This window comes from Ostrea edulis, chromosome 2 (genome assembly GCF_947568905.1).
Source record: "Ostrea edulis chromosome 2, xbOstEdul1.1, whole genome shotgun sequence".
Lineage (NCBI taxonomy): Eukaryota > Metazoa > Mollusca > Bivalvia > Ostreida > Ostreidae > Ostrea > Ostrea edulis.
In genome coordinates this window covers 84,529,927-84,554,649 of record NC_079165.1, presented here as the reverse complement: position 1 = coordinate 84,554,649, position 24,723 = coordinate 84,529,927, and the positions used below count along the sequence as shown (strand labels likewise).

The following is a 24,723-nucleotide window of genomic DNA, read 5'->3' as shown; positions in this document are numbered from 1 at the left end:
TAAACACTACGTTGAAATGCATCCTAAATATCCATACTACTCAGAAATAAACTTGTGAAATTATTTTAGTAGCTTAATGAAAAGTGAAGATAACGAACAGTGATCAATCTCATAACTCTTATAAGCAATACAAAATAGATAGTTGGGCAAACACGGATCCCTGGACACACCAGAGATGGGATCAGGTGCCTAGGAGGAGTAAGCATCCCCTGTCGACCAGTTACACCCGCCGTGAGCCCTATATCCTGATCGGGTAAACGGAGATATCCGTAGTCAAAATCAGTGTACCAGGAAGGTCTAATAATCGGTATGAAACACTTCAGACAGCATTTGACCCAATGATAGGTTGTATTGGCAAATTAGATCGTTATAACGACCATGGAATTTGTGAAACATTGACTTAAATCGAGACTGTTGAAAACCCTGTACCATCAATTTTATTGACAGTAGCTTGCCTCGATTTAAATAATCAGTCTCGTGGTCTGATAGTTTTGGTTCTGGGAAAATTGAGTAGATCAGGGGGTTGGATTGACAAGCATGTATGGGGTAGAGAAAGGGGATAAAATTGATTTAAAGATTACATACTTCTAACTTTTTGCAAGTTTTTGTCCCACTTCTAAAGTTTCAAGAGGAAAGTGATCATGAAATCCACTCCTAAAAATGATAAACACCAAGTTGGGTAACGAATGGTTAAGTAGATTATGAGGAGTTGAAAAAGTTCGAAAATAACATCTGGGTGCCGCATGACGCCGGACGGGCACAGATAGCAATACGTCACCTAAGTGACCTAAATTAATGCGAAAAACGACATTATGCTAAGCTCACTGTCATGATCATGTGCAGGATTGGACAAAACAAGATGGCAGACGACATTTCCAAACAAAGGTAGGCTCTTAAAACTCTTCATTTTACCGACTTATTAGACGACGAATTTATGAATTTAAAACACTACCTGGTCAGGGAGGCATCATTAAGTTGATTGGTTGTTGGAATTCTTACTCATGTACACGTACAACTCTAAATTCATTGATCGAAGTTGACGATGTTGCCTCGATAGAATTCGAAGCGGGCGAAGATGTTTCTAATCATGTTTTCATGCATTTTAAGAAAGATACTTTAGGTAAAATAGACTCTGCACATACCTTTTAATGAAAACTTGAACCAGTGTATGCGATTTGTCCCTTAAATTGCCTCGGTTAGATAGATATCTTGACTTGAACATTTGCTAATGTGCAGGATTGGACTATGGTCGTTTCCACGATAAACGTGCCGGATTGGACCTCGATTTTGATTCAGGATTGGACCCTTTCTTAAATACATGCATTTTTTTTCTCACAGATCCAGTCAGGAGCGGACTTCCTTAAGCTTAAAAGTTGCAAGTGAATGAAGTGTGTTCTATTTTATGTCTCCTACTAAAACCATGGTTTTGACAAACCTAAAAGAGCACGTGGAGCAAGGAACTATTAGTAAGCCGGAAGAGCCAGCTCGAAAATATTTACGTGTTTGAGAATTGCACCGCGTACATGAATCTAAAGTTCTGCCACACGTTAGAAGGAGCCTTGTTCTCGAAGATCAACATGTTGAAAAGTCTTCATTTTGCAGAAGCAAATACATTTATATTGTATATACACATGTAGACCATGTTCGATTCCCAACCACTAAACATTTGTGATATCTGCATAGAATTATTAAAACTGAGCATGGTTTGACGTATAATAATCTCTTCAGGCATGATGGTTTACATTTCACAAAGCTGTTCAATGACAATAAAGACAATAAGATGTTGAGGTGTTCATGTTTTCAATACTTAATCATCTGTCCACATGCACTTGTGCCTTTCATATGTATGCTTCTGCTGGAACCAGTTTTGATTGTTAAAGCGGGATTTATTATCTTTTGAAAAAAAATTCCCTATCATTTTAATTCTAATAATCTTGAGTGCATATGTCGTGAAAGATATCGAGGCCAACTCACTTACAAGGATAATTACTTACGGTAGTAAATATCAGCATTTTTGTATTTTAAAACCTTTCGTTTCTTGTAATTACATTGAATTCAACCTTATAGTGCATATACTGATGAAAGAAAATAAAAAGGATATTTTCTCAGAAATTTGCAATATCACTCCTGTAGCTGAAATATGAACCTAAATGAAAAGCCGTTTTGTCCATGGTGTTTTTTCTTTTTCAATATTTGCTGCTCAGATGAGAGATTACTCTTCAATACAATTTTTTCACTAGTTGTTATCAGTTCAATACAAACGCAATAACATTGGAATATATTTAATAACACGTAAAACTTAAGAACACTTCTGGTTCAATGAAATGACAAATCAACATGTGTAAAATACAATGTAAAAGATTAGTAGTATCTCTGTAAAACAAAGCATAATACCGTAAAAATAATCGTTTCACAATGTACATAAACGAATATATAAAACGGCTGCCATGGTATATGTATGCACCTCGTGTATTCAGAAAACAATGTAATTTTTTTACTTCAAGTTTCTTTTATAATGTGCAAAAGCGTGTGTTGCACTGGTCACAAACGAAGACAATTTCTCTGACTGATGTTTCCTTTTTACATGCCTACGCAATTCAGAATTGGTCTTGAATTCCTCACCACAAATTTCGCACATTCGAAGTGTACCCATCTCATGGAATGAAGTTCTAGGGCTTGATACCTGAAACAAAGGAGGAAATCTATATAAATTAGGGAATATGTAAGCGGGTTAATTGAATTCAGGAAACGTCGAATTTATATTGTTACAGGGGATTCTAAAATGATGATAATTTCTCACGTGTTTTATAGGTCAAAATGGCCTTATATATCCAGGATACGAACAGTCAACGTTACATCTGTCGTAAACAAAGATTGATGATTCTTGTATAGATCTACTATATTGGTACAATTTGAAGGAGATAGCGAATGGATATTTTTACAGTAGCAATTGTCGTCGTTGGGAACTTAAACGACGATGTAATTTGATAACAGTAAAAAAAAAATTTCAAAATACACCATGGTCATGTTGGAAATGTCTGAGAATCTAATAAGCTACATTAATCAAACTAAAATATGATAAAGTGGAGTCGAGATTCGAAAATATAAAGGATTTTGAAAATAAAGATAAAAAGAGGGGCCAATCCTGAACCAAATTGAGGTCCAATCCGGCACGTTTATTGTGGAAACGACCATAATCCAATCCTGCACATTAGCAAATGTTCAAGTCAAGATATCTATTTAACCAAGGCAATTTACGGGACAAATCGCATACACTGGTTCAAGTTTTCATTAAAAGGTATGTGCAGAGTCTATTTTACCTAAAATATCTTTCTTAAAATGCATGAAAACATGATTAGAAACATCTTCGCCCGCTTCGAATTCTATCGAGGCAACATCGTCAACTTCGATCAATGAATTTAGAATTGTACGTGTACATGAGTAAGAATTCCAACAACCAATCAACTTAATGATGCCTCCCTGACCAGGCAGTGTTTTAAATTCATAAATTCGTCGTCTAATAAGTCGGTAAAATGAAGTTTTAAGAGCCTACCTTTGGAAATGCCGTCTGCCATCTTGTTTTATCCAATCCTGCACACGATCATGACAGTGAAGCTACTACAGTGTAAATGGTGGTATCAGTGGTATCAGAATGGTTTTTCTTGAGATGTTTTATACATCTTGAAATATTGAAGCAACTCTGATTGCACAAGTACATTTTTGTAAGTCACGTGATTTGCTTGTCGTCAGCTGAAAAAATGTTGAGGATTACCCATAGTGCTCTGAAAAAATGTGGTCGTCACTGCGGAACTATCGTGTTTTTCTCACCTAAATTTCATCTTGCAACACGACAATTGTTTTGAGGACACCCCATGGATAATGCAAGTTTTTCCTCCTTTGAAAAAAATTATCGACCTACGGATGTCATTTTGCAAGTATCACTTACACTGTAAGTTATGCTATTGATTATATAGCACTTAGAAATATATGACGTCACGATACACTAAATTTTTCGCAGTCATTTAAGGAATAATTTATGATTTAATAATTTAATGCATGAGACAAAGATACTAACCTTCGTTTATCAAAATGTACATAAACTTGGAAAAATACAAGTCAACTGAGCCGCGCAATGATTCACTTAACAACAACGACGAAGCGTTTAGCTGTGAAGGTCGCCAACTTTAATCGTAATTCTACGGAACCTAGCCTATCTATCAAAATATTGTATCGAAAGTGAAGTTTGTCATGATAGAAAATATGTGTAGACTATGCATGCAATGCGTATTTCGCTGCCCTTTAGAGATAGAGATAGACTTTGAAGTCACTGCCTCATCTCAGACGATACGGCCGACTCAGAAATCTAAATGGAAAGCGTGTAAAATTTAAATATAAGGCCAAGGTTTTTGATGTTTCGTTAACCAAGATAAATAACTGCCGCAGTTTAGCATTCCTGATATTTATATGAGTCGTTCTTTACTTAATAAACCATTTTCCTATTTGGAATGATGAACAGTACAATATTTTTATAGACCTGTGCATTCATATTACACAACAACCCTTTTACATATGGCATTACTTAACTCACTGTTCTGACATGACTGCAGTGCCTTTAATAGATGTAATCAGTTCATTTGCCTTTGGTTGATAATTCGAGTGTTTAGCTTTGCCTAAATATCGTATGACAGTTGCTACATGAGTTTTTATATTTTCTTTTGAGAAGTCAAACTGTATAACAGTTCTTTTCCTCCCTTTCTACTTATTACATGCTGTGCATTTGTGTCCTTTTTCTTGTAGTATTTGTTGTACCCCCGAACGAAGTTCATGGGGGTATATAGGAATCACTCTGTCTGCCCGTCTGTCTGTCTGTCTGTCTGTGCAGATTCGTGTCCGGACCATAAGTTCTTTATTCTTTGACTTAGGCATACCATATTTAGCACACAGGTGGATCACCATGAGACGATGTGCCGTGTACATTCATGACCTCTTTATGACCTTGACCTTTGATCTCAAGGTCAAAATTATAGGTTTATGCCATGGATTTGTGTCGGACTGTATCTTCCATTTTCTTCTACAAGGCATACCATATTTTTACACTCAGGAAAGAGGTAATTTATACCTATTAACAACACACTTTGGGAGACTGGGGTAAGCGGGGGGTATTCTTAGTGAGCATTGCTCACAGTACCTCTTGTTTAACTTTTCGTCAGTCACATTACGGTTTGAAAATCCTGTGCACACAGGAACATGTTAGTGTAAACAAACGGAACTACAATAATCTCGGAATAAATTCTCTTTCTTTGAGTCGTAACTTGCAAATATTAGAAGTTATGATGAAAATGACTAATATTTGTTATAATATATGTATCACATTTACCCCCCCCCCCTCAAGAAAACGACCCCCAAAAAAAATGAAAAGCAAAAGAAAAAAAAAATAGATTGGAAAAATATTGGACTTGAACTCGGAATGTATGGTTTAAGTGTAAGATTACCGAGCACCTAAACCACTAGGCCACCCAGACATGTGAGTTTAAAGGTTTAACGTTTGACAGACTGCTAAATCTCAAGGTAAACTTTGAGAACGATTTTTTTCCATATTTTATCCATTTTCAACAAGAGGGCCACCTTAAACCAAATTTCCTCAAACGAACTTATATACAGTCATAATCAAGTAAAACAATTTCAGTGTTTTATTTCTGGTTTAAGGTGGCCTTTTGCAACAGATTGCAATTTTTTTATGTCCATTACGTTACATCTACTATATACTCTATATGATCACGGTGATGTTTATGCTTATCAAATAAACATATTATCAACATATCGATATCTTTATTAAGTAATTTGGGTAAACACAAGTATAAACTAACATTGTATAGCAGAATATTTGTAAAAAATGATATTCAAGAAAAAGGTATTTATGTAGGCGAAATTGGATACCAAGTGCGCTATACCCCTTTGAGAAAATATGGGAAATTGCATTGTTTAGGCTATTCTCATTAGAGAAGTCGAGAGGCATAGCCTTCATCGACTTCTCTTCGCAAGCATTCATGTTTTGATTCTGACCAAACATGCCGCACATATCGTCGCCCGGCGACCGAATGTGCCGTAAGGGTGAACACGAATGGTCGTTAATTTTAGGCCATACCCGAACACAAATGGTCGACACCCTTTGCAAAAACGGTGTGTTTTCATGTGCGTGTGTTCGTTCGTGCGTGTCTGAGTGTATTTGAGTGACGGTGTGAGGTGTGCGCGCGTGTATGTGTGTATGCATGTACGTATATTTACATGTGTGTATATATGTGCGTGCGTATGTGTTTGTGCATTCATGTGTAATAAAGTTTGTTTTGTAATACCCACGCATTTGTAACACAAGCCAAGTACGATACAAAGCCAACAAACAAAAAACTCGGGCATTTCTGGATAGAATTTGATGTGAATTTATTCTGCAAACACACGAGTCGCAACATTTTAGCAACACATTTTTTTCTTCACATACCATCCTTATGGCACGCAGTTATTACATTTATTCCTCTTCAAAGATATCTCATAAGACATCTTATAAAAGATATAAAATATCCTAATATGTTTTTTGTTTTACACGAGATATCTTATATGATATACAATATATCTCATAAACTTTATAAAATGTCTTATTAACGCTTTTGATTTAAGATATCTAATCAACTCTTATAAGATATTTTATAACTTTTATAAGGTATCTTATAAGAGAAATTTTATAATATATGTCATATATTTTATAAGATATCTTGTGGAACATATAAGATATCTTATATGTTTTATAAGATAATTCTTAAGCTTTATAAGATACCTCATAAATGAATTTTTACAAGACATCTTATAAGGCATCATATTGTTGTGTAATACTTGCACTTGAGTGACACCTGTGACCTAGATTGTTCTAAAGTCCGATGTTTATCACGTAGTAGAAAGGTGACGATCTGTGTCTTTCAAGAATGTACCAGAACATTTGTCTAATTATGAATACAATGTGAATTTAGCCGATGTTAAGTTCTGGTTAGACAAGCACTTTAGGCATTTTTGATTATTCTATAACTGGAACTAGGATTTAGGAATTTCGTTGGATAACAGCCGATTTGTGATTTGTGTTGTATACAGACTCAGCTCGGCACGGACATTGTTTATTGTTCACCTATTGTAATTTAGTACTTTGTTATTATTATAATTTTCTTTCAAGAATTGCAAATAAATGTTATTACTTGTTTGACTGCCGTTGTTAGTAAATTCTGCTGCTGGGTAATTGTGACCCATAATAACATGTATAAGATATGTTATAAAACATATTTGATATCCCGTATGTTTCATAAAATATCTCATAAACTTGATGAGATATCTTATAAAAATTCATTTCTGAGATATCTTCTTATAAAATATATGATATATCTTATATGTTTTTTAAGACATCTTACAAAACTAGATTTATAAGATATCTTCTATCTTTTATAAGATATCTCATAAACTTGATGAGATATCTTATAAAAATTCATTTCTGAGATATCTTCTTATAAAATATATGATATATCTTATATGTTTTTTAAGATATCTTACAAAACTAAATTTATAAGATATCTTCTATCTTTTATAAGATATATTATAAACTTTATAAGATATCTTGTTTAATATACAAGATATCTTATAAAGTTTGAGATATCTTATATTGTTTAAAAATATCTTATATATTTTATGAGATATATTATCAACTGTAAATTATGTGAGACATCTTATAAAATTTATTAGATATTTGATTTAAAATAGAAGATACAATGTATCTCATAGATTACATTAGATACCTTTATAAAGGAGTAAATATAAATATGGCGTGACATACATCCTGATAAGTAAGAGTGCGCAAACACGCATACAAATATAAATGAGCACATAGAGTGAAATACAAGCAAGTACTACCAATTGTCATGGTTTGATAAGAAAATAAAATCTTTGAATTGGCATAAACAAACACTGCATGCATCGTTTTAATTTTAGTGAACATAATATTCACGAACAGCACTTTGCCACTTACCATGTTAAGTTATACACACAAAAAATTAATCAGTACTATCATGATGAACAGAATTTAAAAAAAAGGAATTGAGGTCAACTACTGTACTAGCGATAAGCATGAAAGTAAAATGTACGAAATAGCTACAAATTGGTACTTTTACAAAGTACGTATCAAATTGAACAGGTGGAGTAAGTATAAATCTATAACTATGCCACTTCATAGGTATGAAGCACTTTTCATACATGCTATTGGCTCTTTTAAGATAGAGCCATTATTTTTTAAAGTATTTAGCACAAACGCAGTTGTCTTTCTGTTATTGAATTTTGCGTGGAAGAGAGAGAGACGGAGAGGCCGTGTATGTGGTTGTGCGCGCGCGCGTGTGTGTGTGTGAAAGAGAGAGACAGAGAGAGAGACAGAGAGAGAAATTACATGGGGATTTTTGGAGGGCAGCGCGGATAAAGCTCTGACTTGTTGAAGAGTAGGTGTCTATACGGAGGAATACTACAGTTTTGTGGATATGTCCATGTCATGTTTCGTGCACTCTCTCTTCTTGTAGGCCTACCCTTTTACGCCACATTTATGAAATGCAAGATTAGGTCTATTGTCTGTACACTTAAAACATGTCGAAGGTTTGATGTGCTGTGATTTTTATAGAGGCATCCATTAGCATATGATTGTTAATTGAAGGCTACTAGAAAGCGCCATATCTCCCTTAGCTATTACCCGCCAATTCAAAAGATTCGTTCGGTTTGATCAGACCGGGAGAAATTGAAGAAGAATTTGGAGAAGAAGGAGGAGGAGGATTAGAAGGGAGAAAGAGAAGAAAGGGGAGTAGGTGCTGAAGGAGGAGAAGGAGAAAAGCAAAGCTGGGGTTTGGGGGTGGGAGCTTTGAACAATGGGTTGCGACCATTCGTGCTCGGGTATAACCTAAAATTGGCGACCAATCGTGTCCACCATCGCTGCACGTTCGGTCGCCCGGCGACGATACGTGTGGCACAATTGGTCGCCGGCGACTTTAAAAGTACTGACTAAAACCCGGTCTCGGTCCCGGTCCCGTGACTAAAATCCGGTCTTCGGTCCCGGTCCCAGATACTTTTATTCAATAAAAACAGAATATATCAGGATATTTGAGCCCCATTTCTCAATAACTTAGGTATGACATCTCATGCCTGCATTCTAATAGTAAATCGATCATATTATTTTCTTCTTTTGTAAAATAATATGTGAAAACTCCGGGACCGGTGGGACCGAGAAATAAAAACAATGCTAAAAGCCGGTCCCGGTCTCGACATTTTCTCTCAATAGCCGCTTTAATATACCTTTTCATAAGAAATATAAGGACGTGATACTCAATGGCATCCCTTTGTATACATATATTTCTGATTTATAGTGTGTATAGGTTTTTTATTCCAATATTCTTTATACATGTATTTATGTCAGAATCGAACTCAACTACATGTACATGTACATGTACGTGACATTTTGTCCCAAATGATCGCGTTACACTACCTTTTCATTAGAAGATAAGGATGTAGAAGCGAAATAATATATATGTACTTATCCTGGTGTATTTGTTTGTAATTTACAGTTAATTTATTTGTTCATTTATTTTATTTCTTCTATTCCTGTCAAAATCAGTTTTCAAAGATTCATGTTTGGTATTCCGAACCCGATCTCTTTATATGGGTATAGTTGTATATAACCAATAATTTTATAATAACTATTAAATATTTCTTCCTTTCTTATTTCATACTTAGTTTTCTTTTTTTCAGTTGTGGTTTGTTTTTTTTTTGTTTTTTTGTTGTTTTTTAGATACAATGCTTTAAAAAAAGTCCACCTAATATATTTATAGTATCTATAAAAGTGTGTCATACATAGAGCACATGCTCACCAAAAATTCTCAGATTCTGTATACTTATACAGAAGATACCCTCTGACTTTAGATGATCTTCAAATAATCTATGGTATGTTTTACTGTAATATTATGTGGTAACTATATTTATTGTGAATAGTTATATACGTATATGTACAAACATACATGTATTAATTACATGCTGCACAAAAACTGTTTGTTTCCTATTTTCAAAATATCTTATATTTCAAAGTGCATAAATTTGACATAAACTGATAAATTTACAAACAATGAAATCTACATTTATAAATATGCAAGACATACATGTAAATTTATTTAAGAAATAAATTTCAGTTTTGAAAATACAAATACGCCTACGGTACTGTTAGCGCTTCATGAAAAGTATGTCTGCGTGAAGCATTTTATACCCTCGTGTATTTTTACTAACCATTCAAGAGTTATGGCTAAAGTTAAAGATTTTCAAAAGTAGGTCAAATTTGAAAGGTGAAGAATTGCATGTAAACTTGTCACAAGGAGTACACATGTGAAATATGAAAACCCTATCAACATGCATTCAAAAGTTATGCCGAAGGTTCAAATCTTTGCTGACAAACAGACGGATGGACCAAAAACTATATAAATGCGCCCCGAATATCCGATTACGGGGGTATAACATTTGCTTTCCAAAAGCATCATTCTTGTATTCAGAATCTTTCTGGAAAGGGGCGGGGGAAGGGTTGTTGACTAGAGTGCACATTAATTTTGTTTCGCTATCAACAACAATTATTCATCATGTTTCAATAATCATAATAAGATTTAAGGACAATATTTGTTGTTGTTTTTTTTTTTCATTTCACTAATGAACATAATTTTTTAAATTACTTCATACATCGTACATTCTGGACTCATATCTTGCACGTATTATTCTAATATTTACATAGAGGCTTTTCTTCCCTGATTAAAACAACTAATATACATGTAACATCATAATTTAACAAACTAATGCGATTCTCACGATACACTCGCAAATGAGAGAGAGAGAGAGAGAGAGAGAGAGAGAGAGCAGTAACCCGTGTATACATGTACATATACAGAGACCCGGTTCGGAATACACCAACATTGAATTTGAAAATTTTATCAATCGTGTGGTCAGGTGTTTGACCTAAATGAAATATAAAAAAGACTTAATTTTGTAAATACTACACCCAACAGTAAATTAAAAACAAATATACCAGGATAAGTACATATAATATCATTTCTCTTCTACATCCTTATCTTTTTATGAAAATGTGTTGTAACGCGTTCATTTGGGAGAAAAAAATCACTAGTTGAGTTCGATTTTGACATTAAAAAGGAAAATTGGAATTAAACACAAACATACAATAAATCAGAAACATACATGTGCATACAAAGGAATGTCATTGAATATAACACTCTTATCTTTTTCTCATAAAAAAGTAGAATAAAGCGGCTATTTAGAAAAATAAAAAACATCGAGCCGGGACCGGCTTTTAGCATTGTTTTTACTTCTCGGTCCCACCGGTCCCGGAGTTTTCACGTATTATTTTACGAAAGACGACAATAATATTATTAATCAACTATCAGAATGCAGGCATGATATGTCATATCTAAATTAACGAGAAATTGGGGCTAAAATATTCTGATGTATTCTGTTTTTATCGAATAAAAAAATCTGGGACCGGGACAGTAGATCGGGTTTTAGTCACGGGACCGAGACCGAAGACCGGGACCGAGACCGGGTTTTAGTCAGTACCGACTAAACGTGCCGAAACGACCAAACGTGCCGTAACAGTGCCCCTCAAAAATACTATTGTAAATTGTTCTTGAGATTGTAACTTACCAAAACATGAAGAAAAATCAGTATATGCACCCAGGGGTGCATGACCCGAGTTGCATGGGATACATTGTAAAGCCAGGAATGACGTGGTATATTTATAATTGTGAAGAACTAATTTCAGTTTTAAACTTTTCGAGTTACTGTCCAGAAACCATATTTGTCTGAAGTTTTCAATCTATATTCGGTCACTGTGACCTTGACCTTTGTTCTCCAAAATCAATAGGGGCCTTGCTTTGCTGGTATCCAACAATATATCCAAGTTTCATTTGATTCGGATTTAAACTTTCTGAGTTATCATCCGGAAACCAAATATTTCTGAAATTTTCATTTTATATTCGGTCACTGTGACCTTGACCTTTGACTTTTTTTCTCCAAAATCAATAGGGGTCTTCCTTACCTGTTACCCAACAATATATCAAAGTTTCATGTGATTTGGATTTAAACTTTCGGAGTTATCATCCGGAAACCAAATTTTCCTGAAATTTCATTCTATTTTCGGTCACTGTGACCTTGACCTTTGACCATTTTTCTCCAAAATCAGTAGAGGTCTTCCTTACCTGGTACCCAACAATATATCAAAGTTTCATTTGATTATATTGTAAACTTTTCGAGTTATCATCCGGAAACCAATTGTTGACGCCCAACCGCCCGCATCACCAAACCAATAGCCGAGTTCAACTTCGTTGCAATTCGGCTAAAAATATCTTAGGGGGAGCCCTGCTTTAAAGCCCCCCCCCCCCCCCCCCCCCCCAAAAAAAAAAAACAAGATGTGTTTGTGAAACACAAATGACCCCGATAATGGCCAATTCCAAAGATGGCCAAGGTCACAAGGACAAATATCTTGGTACCAGTAGAAAGATCTTGTCACAATTATTATAATATCACCCAATGTCAAGTAACGTTACCAGTTGCTAGATACTATCACCCTGGAGCGCGTGGTTTCTGCTCTCAGAGGGTAACAATATGTTGTTGTTTTTTTAAAAGTTTTTCGGCCAATCAGATTCGACTTACTTATTTAATATAAATCATAGGATCGAAATGATAATAAGCAAAAATCATGCATATGTACGAACGAAAATAAATGACGAAACTTGCTATATAATAATGCGACTTTTCCCGGAAAATTGTTCTCCCTTATGTCTTTTTTTAGTTACCCTGAATAGATCATTTAACACTGTATTACAATTTATATACACTGTACAGTACCCCCACTCCTTAAATTAACTATGGTTTGTCTATTGAATATTTTACCTTTCTATCAAGTATTGTAATGTAAATAAACCAAATTAATCCAAAATTTCAAACATTACTTGCAAAAAAATAAATGTCTTTAAAGCTCAATCAGAGATCAACAGAGGACGAGGTGTGATGAATAATATGAAATGGTTGTGTTATATGAAGGCAATGATAATACCAGCATGACCAATATATTTTTTACTATGTTTTCTGTCTAGTCATATTTTTCGAGTTTAAAGGTGTAGCAATTAAAGGGGGGGGGGGGGGGGATAAAAATTACAGTAATTCCAGTTCTACAATATGAATAATTGTTAGAAATTAGTTTTAAAATAAAGTGACATTTTCGTATACACATTGCCTTAGAAGAATCATCATTCACAATTTGTTAAGAATTCATTGTTCCAAAACTGAGTTTTGGAATTCGGAAAAAAATAAAACATGGTGTTAAAGATCCTAGGTAGAAATACATGTATTTCTTATTTATTTTCAACACCTTCTTAATTTCCTAAGTTCTTTTTATTCCACCGCTCCCGATAGTGATGATTTATACTATAAAAATAGACTATATGCAACCTCTCATATGAATGACAAATACCCCTGTGTACTATTTTTTGAAAGTTACATGTACATGTATGATCGTCATTTTAAAAATAAAGAAACAAAACAAAAATATTCACCACTGTATAGTGGCATGGCATATGAATTATGTACCAGATTAAAATATATTTATGGCAATGGGGAAAACGTATTTCGGATAAAATTTTATAAATGTAAACGATGAGTACACAGCAGGGGTGACTAAAGAGACAAAGGGGTGTGTCATCAATATGTACATCTGCTTCTTTGTTATTCAGGATCAGACACATCGTCACCATCATCGAAACATTAGTAAATAAAATTGTGATTACATCACAAGATATATTACAAAATATATCCCAAAATAAACGTATAAATGTCTATATAATGCTCTATTGCTAACTTACATTTCTAATTTGTAAAGGCATCTCTGTGAAGGCATACCGTGTTGCCATAGAAAAAATGGAAGCGGATCAGATTTCCTTTGCTGTGTTTGTGTCCGTAACTGCCCTGTGTGGAATTATAGGGAATACTCTTATCATTGCGGTATATTTTGTTAAGAAACATTCTTTTGCAATTCGCAAATACATTTTAACTCTGTCTGTGGTAGATTTAATTATCAATGTTCTCATTATTCCGTATTCAGCGATGTTTGAATTCAAAATGATAACTAATGATGGCATATGTCATGGAATGGAGATAATACGTCATGCATCGATTGGATTTTCGAATTTGATTCTCATATTAATAGCCGGTGAACGTCTGCTGATGGTGTGGAAACCAATGAGGAATGTAGTTTCCTCACAAATGAAAACTGCCTTAATTCTGTGTTTGCTGACGGTATCTACAATATCTGCAGTTCCAGCGGCTCTGATATTTGAAGTGGAGTCACACGACCATCACTACTCTCCAGAGAATGGTATACACAACACGACAGTCCGAAATGAACGTACAGAGAAATACTGTCGTTATACTTCGTCTAAGCTGGGCGGTACTGGCAGTAAGATTTACCGCGATTTTCTCTCCTTTATGATAGCGACTGAACTTCTGCTGCTGATTGTCTTCTACGTCATCATATACGTAATTCTTTACTGCAATAGAAGACGGCTTCGTCGTTCCATGTCCTTTTCTACGGGTCAGCGGCAAGAAAATCGACAAACTCCGAGGAGGGAGAATAACAGCACTCAATCTAACCCAGACATCATTCCTATGAACAACATGGGAGGAGGATCTACAGCTCCACAATCAAGTGTGGACAACGAAGCAGAATCGACAATTCATGATTCCTCAGCTACATCTCAAGGAGACGTAAATACTAACCAAGCCAGGAGAAATCGTGCTCAAAGAACCCACAAGAAAATACTCCGTTTTTCTAAAACGACATCATATGTTCGGACAAAAACATGGACCATGATGTTCGCGTGTACTTTCATTTATCTTGTCTGCTGGGTTCCATTTTTCTTCGCCATTTTCAATGTGTATGACTTTCTGGTATTTCGATACTTTTTCTTTCTGGGACATGCCACAAATCCGATTGTGTACAGTGTAATTAACGAAAAGGTCAGGAAAGGAATTAAGGAGATATTAACGAAAAAACTAATCAAGTGTTTCAGAGAGTAAACTCAGTACAGTGTAAATAACGAAAAAATCAGGAGAGGAATCATGGAGATACACTTAAAACACTTGTTACGCGTTTCAGAAAAACCTTTAAATTTGGAACCTTTCCACAGACAGTTACATGTCGTTGAAAGCTTCTTTCTTGTAACTTTTATCGGAATGTATATGAATATAAAAAATTTACAGGACTTGGTTGTCTCTCTTCCCATGTCTGAGCTTCAGTCATTCTTTAGTTAAATCAAATCAATAACAAAGATCGAACCAAAATATATCCATCCGTCTAAAAAGAAGTTATTTAACTACGAGCATCAACCTTTATTTTCATTACAAGTATTGCGATTTAGGAATACCTGACCAGAAATTCAAGGGTCATGGGTTCGAAGCCCAGTCTGATACGCATAATTTTATCCTTTACTGTTTAATACGACATGTAATTATCACATTTAATTGGCCTAATAAAACTGTTAAAACAAGATCCTTGAATTACAGATGTATAAAAATTATCACCACTTCTTCAGTATCAATATCGATAAACAGAAATGATTAAGAGGCCACATTTTTCTCTCAAGATACGCGCTTGGATCACGATACATTACACAATCCTATATGTCTCATTATTCAATGTCTCGTATAACAAATCACCAGATATAACAAGACCACGAGAGTGTATAGTAACAAGATAGACACCAAAAAATAACTCCATCACGCGGGGATGTAAAGACTGTTCATCACTACAGGAAGTACACCCTTCAACGTTCACACGTACATAAACACGTGTCAAGCATTACAAATTAACGATTAACAATTTTCCATTCATACATTTTATTCAACACTTTCAAGTATAAAATCTATTTTCAGTCCATTTTTCTAATATCATAATATATAGGTTGTTAATTCGAGATGCCATCCACGAGCTTGAAATAGAGTGTTGAATGAATCAAGTAACTTTCAATATTTTAAACATATATGAAATGTTTTGTCATAAATCTCGAAATTTAATTAGAATTACCTAACAGTAATGAAGAACCAGAACCTAAATCCGTTCCCGTGACAACCCCAGAAATCTGACTGTTCCCTGGTCAACCCCAGAAATCTCTAAATCTCTGACTGTGACTTGGTTCTTAGGCCAAACCCAACAGTAGCGGATCTAGAATAGGGGGTTATAAGGGTTAAACCACCCACCCACCCTTTCAGGTGAACATTTCAAACAAAAATGATCAATTTTAGCCATTTCTGATGTCTTCTTTTCAAAATTTAAATTCATTCGCTTTTATCTAGTGTTGAAATTAAATTAAACTACTGTTTTGATTTTTTTATACAGACATTCTGTTCAACTACATGTATTTCAATTCATAAAAGCCAGTATATAGTAATACCATGTTATGTGTAACAAGATGTACTGTGAGCAATTCTCACTAAGAATCCCCCCCCCCCCACCACCCCCTCCGCTTACCCCAATCTCCCAAAGGGTGTTGTTAATAGGTATAAATTACCTCTTTCCTGAGTGCAAAAATATGGTATGAGTTTGTAGAAGAAAATGGAAGATATAGTCCGAACACAAATCCATGGCATAAACCTTTAATTTTGACCTTGAGATCAAAGGTCAAGGTCATAAAGAGGTCATGAATGTATATGACACATAGTATCATGGTGATACACCCATGTCTTATGGTATGACTATGTCAAAACCCTATAATCAATTTTGACCTTGAGGTCAAAGTTCAAGGTCATATAGAGGTCATGAAGGTACTCAACACATCGTCTCATGGTGATACATTCATGCGTCAAATATGATATGCCTATGTCAAAGAACAAAGAAGTCATGGCCCTGACAAGAATCCACTGTAAAAACCCTTAATTTTGACCTTGAGGTCAAGGTCATATGGAGGTCATGAAGGTACATGACACATTGTCTCATGGTGATACACACATATGTCAAATATGGTATGCCTATGTCAAAGAATAAAGAAATTATGGCCCGGACACAAATCCATTGTAAGAAACCTTTAATTTTGACCTTGAGGTCAAGGGTCAAGGTCATATAGAGATAATGAAGGTACTCGACACATCGTCTCATGGTGATCTATCTGTGTGCCAAATATGGTATGCCTAAGTCAAAAGAACAAAGAAGTTATGGCCCGGACACGAATCTGCAAAGACAGACAGACAGACGGACGGACGGACGGACAGACAGACAGAGTGATTCCTATATACCCCCCAGAACTTCGTTCGGGAGGTATAATAACTGTGCGTGCGTGCGTGCGTGCGTGTGTATGTGTGTGTAGAAATTCTCATTTTCAGAAAAGATGGTATATCAAATCACAATGAAACACAGCGTTTAAGGATAATCTATCTATATTATTGACATTTAAGTGGATAATCTATTTATATTACTGACATCCCCGTACACACTTGATTGAACATGGATAACTACAAGTAGTAAGAAAATACTTTCAAACTTGTACAACTCCTTCGTGTATTTAGATATTACCATGCCTTTAAAATTCGTGAAACTGTTACATGATTAGTCTCCATCTATACGATGGTTTATAACGATGTGCCATGTCATACAAACATATACAGTAGTCACATGTATCACTTGAGCAATAATATATAATAATAAGAAGGTTACAGATAGCTCAAGTTTTTCTTCAAAAGTTTCAAGAGTCTAAATGCTTTATAAGCATACCTATCGTATTACCCATGTTGGAGTGTTTTAGCAAAATGAAATGATCACCATGGATCATAGATCTCCATAACAGGAAGCAATACACTAGGTAATTTCCTTTGCATGAGTTTCTTGTGATCTGTGATCCAAATTTGCATCAAATTACTTTCCCTGTCGAAGAATACATTTTTCTAGGACTGAATATGTTTGCAGCCCTAGTGAGATCACTCGCCTGACATTTACTCATGTTTTTTGTTTCTTGATTTTTTCTAACAAGTATTCAATCTGATGCTTCATCACGGGCTGCCCTCGACTAGTTCTTTTACACAGAAGTTTGTAATCAGACTGCTTTTTCTTGTTGTATTTCTCCATAGCTGTATCTATTGACTGTTTTTTCTTCAATGCCTCCTGCAAATATTAAACATTCATATCCATCAGCCCCTAGAGATTTGTCTCCCTTGCACTAGAGATGGTCTGAGTGATCTCCACAGCAACATCATTAATTACAGACTTTTATACCTCTCCTTAATTATAATAGGCTTATATATGTACATCCACATTGCCTTAAAAACTTTTGAACAGTGAGAAAAGACATTTTGCAAAATTATTGAAGAAACCTTTAAACTGTGAATTAAATTCCAAATGAGTTTTAAGATTTTAGAAAGAAATCTGAGATAATCATCAAGTATACTAGGTTTTTGAAATTTATAAACAGATATATCTACATTGTACATGCATAACCTTCTTAAGAGGCAAATAATACACTTCTGAAGTTTCTAATTGATTGATTGATTGTATCTTGCTTAATGTCCCTCTCGAGAATTTTTCACTCATATGGAGATGTCACCAAGACTGGTGAAGGGCTTCAAATTTAGGCCTATGCTTGGCCCTTATGGCCATTGGGCAGTGATGGTTCTTTAGAGTGCCACAGCTGCTGTGACATGGGACATTCATTTTTAATTCACTGTAATTAAGGCCATCTCCAAGGACCTGTGATATCAACACCTGATGCTGAGCATTTGGCGATGGAACTGTCACTACCTGTTTTAACGACTTAGGTCTGTCGTGGTTGGGATTCGAACCCTAACCTTCTGCATGCGGGGCAAACATTTTAACCTCTTCGGCCACCACGGCAATCTGAAGTGTCTAAAATTCCAAATATTTGTGTATACACTGTAATATGATTACTAGTATTTCTGTTGATCTATGGCTAATATACCTTAAGCTCTTGAAATTAAACAACTGCTTTTAGATATGATTCATGGGAAAAGTAATGAAAATCACTTCACAATGGGATAAATTAATGATCTCTTCTTAAAAGTAATATTAGAAAGAACTAGTTTCGCTAAAAGTTTTCACCGAGATTTTTTGATAATTATCAACTAAAATACATTTTGTAATCATTTTCATGGAATCTAATTTAAGCCTCGATCTATTTTCAAGAATTCTTGTGTTGTTAATTTTGAGATCATTCAGTTAGGCAATCTGACCAATGAAAATCCAGGGATTTGTGTTCTTCCGTAGTGAAAATAAATCTATTACACTAACCTTTTTTTTCCTCTCTTTCTCTTTCTTTCTCTGCTTGTATTCATGGTGTGCCTTTGTGTATGTTCCAATGGGCTTCTGTATAGACCTAAAAGTGCAGTTTATGAGTCTGTCACTATAACAGAGATAATAATGGAACACATTTCAATGATATCCCAGATCTGCCTCTTGCACTGATTTACCAATCTGCCCAAAGCATTTGTCAGTTGCACCAGTTCACATCCTGTGTGGTGCACATCTTATTTTAAACTTAACTGGCCATTTTCAAATTCAGATAATCAACCCTTTAAAGTTTGGTTGCCAAGAAAACTGTATTTCTTCTATTCTAAAATGCTTTTTTTTTTATCAAAAGGATGTGATATTAGGTTTGCTAGGAAGAGCAAAAGATATGAAACACTGTAATTGTCTAATGAATAGTAAAAGTACTACTTGTAGCCTTTGCTCAGCTGTGTTCGTAACTTCTGAAAGACCACCACATTTTAAATATTTACATTTATTTCCAACTGCCACATCAAACTAAATCTACAGGGCTTGAAATTAGCGAGAAATACTCGCAAAATGTGAGTACATTTGAAAAATAGCGAGTAAAACTAGTGGACATTCGAAAATCATAGCGAGTGGTGATTTAGAAACTATGATCGTATCGTATCCGTTTTGTACGGTGATGCGGTATTCGCTTTTCTTAAACTTGCACTCTGAATCATACAAACGCTTACGTGAATGACCGATTTCAACAACCGTTCCTATCCGGATTTTTCTTTTATGATTTTTTAAGAAACTCGGAGTCAAACAAATGCTTTGTCGGACATCGTAAATTATGATGAAAAATATAGACATGTGCCACAAGTCCTGTTCCCCTATAGGGATGTTAAATTGAATTCCAAGTATGAGGTTTTTGTTATTCATTTATCTAAAAAAAAAATCAGAGTCAACAAAACTGTATTATTTTAAACCAAGTCTTCTGGAAGTCATTTTCATTAGAATCACGAGAATGTCCTACCTAAATTTATTGTCATATTGAGGTCGGGTTGTAGTGATGACACGAGTGCACTGCTCGCCACGTTAACGATTATCAAAATAGTTCAAGGGGCTCGTGGTCGTGCTGCTTATAAAATCATGAGTCCGGGATTCGCTTTGAAAAATTACAACCCTGATGTGGCATGAAATTGGAAGACTGGATCTAGACCTGCGGTAAATGGGTTGTGGATTAGAGGTGCGATAATCAAGAGACCTAAACATTGCACCATATGAGTAACTTAGTGTCTTGTCCAAACGATGCCTGTTGACCCACTAGGCTCAGTAATGATGGGGAAAATCATTGACTAAAAACATATGAAAAAAGAGCACTGCTTCTTTATTTTTATTTTAGCTTGTAGGTTTTCATTTTAGCCTGTGGATTTTTACCAACACAGGTTAAAATTAGCCTGTGGTAGAAAAAAGTTAATTTTGACCCCTGAATCTATCACACAAACACAAACCACAGTGATATTTCTACTTGTCAATTTTGTTGTTTTAATTTCACCCAGACTTCATAATGAGTAAAATAAATCCAGTATATATTGTATATTGCTAGTATAAACATTGTATCAGTAATATCTGGCCAAAAAACATCCCTACCAAACATAGACTGCATGTCATTTTAGGTTGCATTTGAGAATTTTTCACTCTTGAATGTAAAGATGCCACACGCTTTCATGAAGTGCCACAAATGTCCACTTATGCATGGTGCTTTGGGCCATAGCAGTGAGGTTTCTCTATCATGCCAATACCTACAGTGAAATTTGAACTCCATTTTGAAGATCAAACTAAAACATCCTATGACTTTCATGTCTAACAATAGGCACTGATAATAGTCACTACCAAAATTACAGGTCTTAGGTTCGATGAGGAACCAGTATTAAGAATCAAACCCTGGGGGTAACAGGTGTGAAACAAGCGCCCTGTAACCAGTCAACTTTAGACCAATATCTTAGGATATAGAATCATTACCTAACTATAAACTGATATCTAAGAACATAGAATCATTTATACCTAACTATAGACTCACTGATATCTAAGGATATAAAATCATTACCTAACTATAGACTGATATCTAAGGATATAGAATCATTACCTAACTATAGACTGATATCTAAGGATATAGAATTATTACCTAACTATAGACTGATATCTAAGGATATAGAATCATTACCTGACTATAGACTGATATCTATAGATATAGAATTATTACCTAACTATAGACTGATATCTATAGATATAGAATCATTACCTAACTATAAACTGATATCTAAGGATATAAAATCATTACCTAACTATAGACTGATATCTAAGGATATAGAATTATTACCTAACTATAGACTGATATCTAAGGATATAGAATCATTACCTAACTATAAACTGATATCTAAGAACATAGAATCATTTATACCTAACTATAGACTCACTGATATCTAAGGATATAAAATCATTACCTAACTATAGACTGATATCTAAGGATATAGAATCATTACCTAACTATAGACTGATATCTATAGATATAGAATTATTACCTAACTATAGACTGATATCTATAGATATAGAATCATTACCTAACTATAAACTGATATCTAAGGATATAGAATCATTACTTAACTATAGACTGATATCTAAGGATATAGAATCATTACCTAACTATAGACTGATATCTAAGGATATAGAATCATTACCTGACTATAAACTGATATCTAAGGATATAGAATCATTACCTAACTATAGACTGATATCTAAGGATATAGAATTATTACCTAACTATAGACTGATATCTAAGGATATAGAATCATTACCTAACTATAGACTGATATCTAAGGATATACAATTATTACCTAACTATAGACTGATATCTATAGATATAGAATCATTACCTAACTATAGACTGATATCTAAGGCTATATACCATCGCATTGGTCTAGAGATAGAGTGTTCACCCCACATGCAGAAGATCTGAGTTCGAATCCCCGCCGCGACAGACCTAAGTCGTTAAAACAGGTAGTGACAGTTCCATAGCCAAACGCTCGGCATCAGGTGTGAATGTCATGGGTCCTTGGAGATGACCTTAAAAATGGATGTACCGTGTCACAGTAGGTGTGGCATGCTAAAGAACCCTCGCTGCTCAATGGCCATAAGCGCCCAGGAAAGGTATCAATTTGAAGCCCTTCACTGGTCTTGTTGACATCTTCATATGAGTGAAAAATTCTCGAGAGAGACATTAAACAAGATACAATCAATCAAACTGTAGACTGATAGTGACAGATCTACTAGTCAGATGCATAATTAGTACCCAAGAAATTGGTCCCTCTTGTTTTTGAAGACACAAACTTTCATACTATCCAACATATCCCATATCCAACAAATCATAATATCTAAAAAATGCAAAATTAATAATAATCTTTATCTTAAAAGTCAGACATAACAAATTTACAACAAGGAACATTAGCTACACATTAGCTATTTACAGACTTAACAGATGTCAGTGCTAGGATGTCATTTTGTGGGAGGAGACTGGAGTACCTGAAGGAAACCCACGTGTCCGACCAGGCGACCACCATACCCTCTCACATACAACTACTGTCGATCACAGGGATTGAACTCAGGTCGCAGCGGTTACGTTAGTCTATCACATTGCTGCAAGCCAGGACTGAACTGTATGATCCTCTCACACAGTGAAAATGGAGAGGAGTGTACATTTCAGCTGAGGCTTGTGACAATTAGTCTACCTGGACAACCAGAGACAAATCCATTCTCTAAAAATGCTAGGGTGTTAATACATGTAAGTCCCAATGTATGGGAGACAGCATTTGCCTCTGATGGGGATCAAATTGGGGATTTTGACTGTGCTAAATAAGTACATTAATGTTAACTAGAGTTGGTACATATACACTTTTATCAATAAACAAGAGCTCAGAAACATGCTGGCTATTTTACCACAGGAGTTGGCAATTTTATCAATAAGTAGAAATATATGAGAAATAAGCACAAACACTACCCATGAGCTTCGCGAGCGCTTCACTCGTGAAGCTCATGGGTAGTGTTTGTGCTTATTTCTCATATATTTCTACTTTATTGATAAAATTGCCGACTCCTGTGCTTTTACTCACCAACCAGAACTACAGTAGAAGACCTATCTTACGCTGCCACATAGTAACCATTTAAAAATGATTCAAAACATGAAATGAGCAATCTATTCCTTTGAATGGGTACCTTTGTTTGGCTTCAGTTACATCTGTCGACCCTGTAGCTTCATCAGACAATTCTTCCAGAACAGAGACGTGTTTTCTGCGGTCATTGTCCGAGCGTTTCTCTTTCCTCAATAATTTACGATATTCGTGTTCTATTTTCTTCTTCCTTTTATCGGCAAATCCCTGTCCTATCAATAGTAGAAAAAGAAGAAAAAAGAAAATGACAGAGATTTTTCGGGTGATAACATTTAAAGACTATTCGGAACCAGAAATGCCTATTTAACATTGCCGTGTATACATATACACAAATGGTTACCTTCTTCTCTGTTGCCTGTGAATTTTTTATAGCTTTTTTCCTTCTTTTCCCTAAATTTTTTCTGAAAACGTTTCTCCACGTTCATCTTGATCCTCACTTAGCGTAAACAAAGGGTCACGCTGATAAGAGTAACATCGTGTATTGACCTGACACAAGGTATAACGTAAAATAAAATGTTAATTTGATTTTCTTTTTATATAGATACAGAAAAAAATATATTGAATTTTAGTAACTTGCATACTAATTTTTGATTTAACAATAAATAATTCAGCCTTTTTATAAAGAAAAATACAAATATGAAAAAAAAATAATACTAATAACAAATAAATAAAATTAAAAAAAAAAAAAGAGAAAGAAAAGAAACAAATACATTAGTAAACAACTAAAATTATAACTGCACGTGATAGTAACAACATTATGATACTGAAAGATGGAAGGAGGTCAAATGATAAACAGCCATTGATCAATAAGGATCCGTGAATGAATCTATCACGTACAGACGGGAGACTGACAAAATTGTGATTATCAGAAACTCTGAGATGAAATATCCTGATGTATGTTAGAGAAACAAATGCTGGTTACCTATACTGTAGATCTATATTTGCTTTCTTCATCATTTAGTTTGTTTACATGGAATGTCTTAGCCAACAGATTTAGAAAGTTGAAATGATCAGAGTAAATAGTAAATCCGACTTGAACGAGGACATACACAAAATTCACCTAACATTGCATTGTTATAAGCCATTTTGTGTACACCACAGATGTACATTCGAAATTTATCTTGTTTATTTATGCATTCG

General features: G+C 34.8%; 2 protein-coding genes and 1 long non-coding RNA gene across 3 annotated transcripts; 2 read left to right on the top strand and 1 right to left on the bottom strand.

The window, feature by feature from the left end:
* Positions 1-825: 825 nt before the first annotated feature.
* LOC130051932 (uncharacterized) lies at positions 826-1,883 on the top strand. Its single transcript, XR_008800207.1, has 2 exons — positions 826-885; positions 1,339-1,883. It is a non-coding gene; the product is annotated as an uncharacterized LOC130051932 (long non-coding RNA).
* A 12,093-nt stretch (positions 1,884-13,976) lies between these two features.
* On the bottom strand, positions 13,977-24,316 carry LOC125682323 (thyroid transcription factor 1-associated protein 26-like). The gene is made up of 4 exons (XM_048922815.2): positions 23,924-24,316; positions 23,630-23,795; positions 19,397-19,481; positions 13,977-18,256 (listed from the first exon to the last, which is right to left on the bottom strand). Exons 1-4 carry the CDS (start codon positions 24,006-24,008, stop codon positions 18,092-18,094), a joined length of 501 nt encoding a protein of 166 aa, XP_048778772.1. The 5' UTR covers positions 24,009-24,316; the 3' UTR covers positions 13,977-18,091.
* LOC125682317 (alpha-2 adrenergic receptor-like) lies at positions 14,026-15,368 on the top strand. Its single transcript, XM_048922809.2, has one exon. It carries the CDS (start codon positions 14,026-14,028, stop codon positions 15,181-15,183), a length of 1,158 nt encoding a protein of 385 aa, XP_048778766.2. The 3' UTR covers positions 15,184-15,368.
* Positions 24,317-24,723: the final 407 nt, after the last annotated feature.

Excerpts from the sequence above, each read along its gene's own strand:
- LOC125682317 (XM_048922809.2), top strand. The coding sequence starts at position 14,026 with ATGGAAGCGGATCAGATTTCCTTTGCTGTGTTTGTGTCCGTAACTGCC.
- LOC125682323 (XM_048922815.2), bottom strand. The coding sequence starts at position 24,008 with ATGAACGTGGAGAAACGTTTTCAGAAAAAATTTAGGGAAAAGAAGGAA. Across the intron at positions 19,482-23,629 it reads GTAACTGAAGCCAAACAAAG|GTCTATACAGAAGCCCATTG; the intron begins GTACCCATTCAA and ends CTGCACTTTTAG. Across the intron at positions 18,257-19,396 it reads AGAAAGAGAGGAAAAAAAAG|GAGGCATTGAAGAAAAAACA; the intron begins GTTAGTGTAATA and ends TAATATTTGCAG.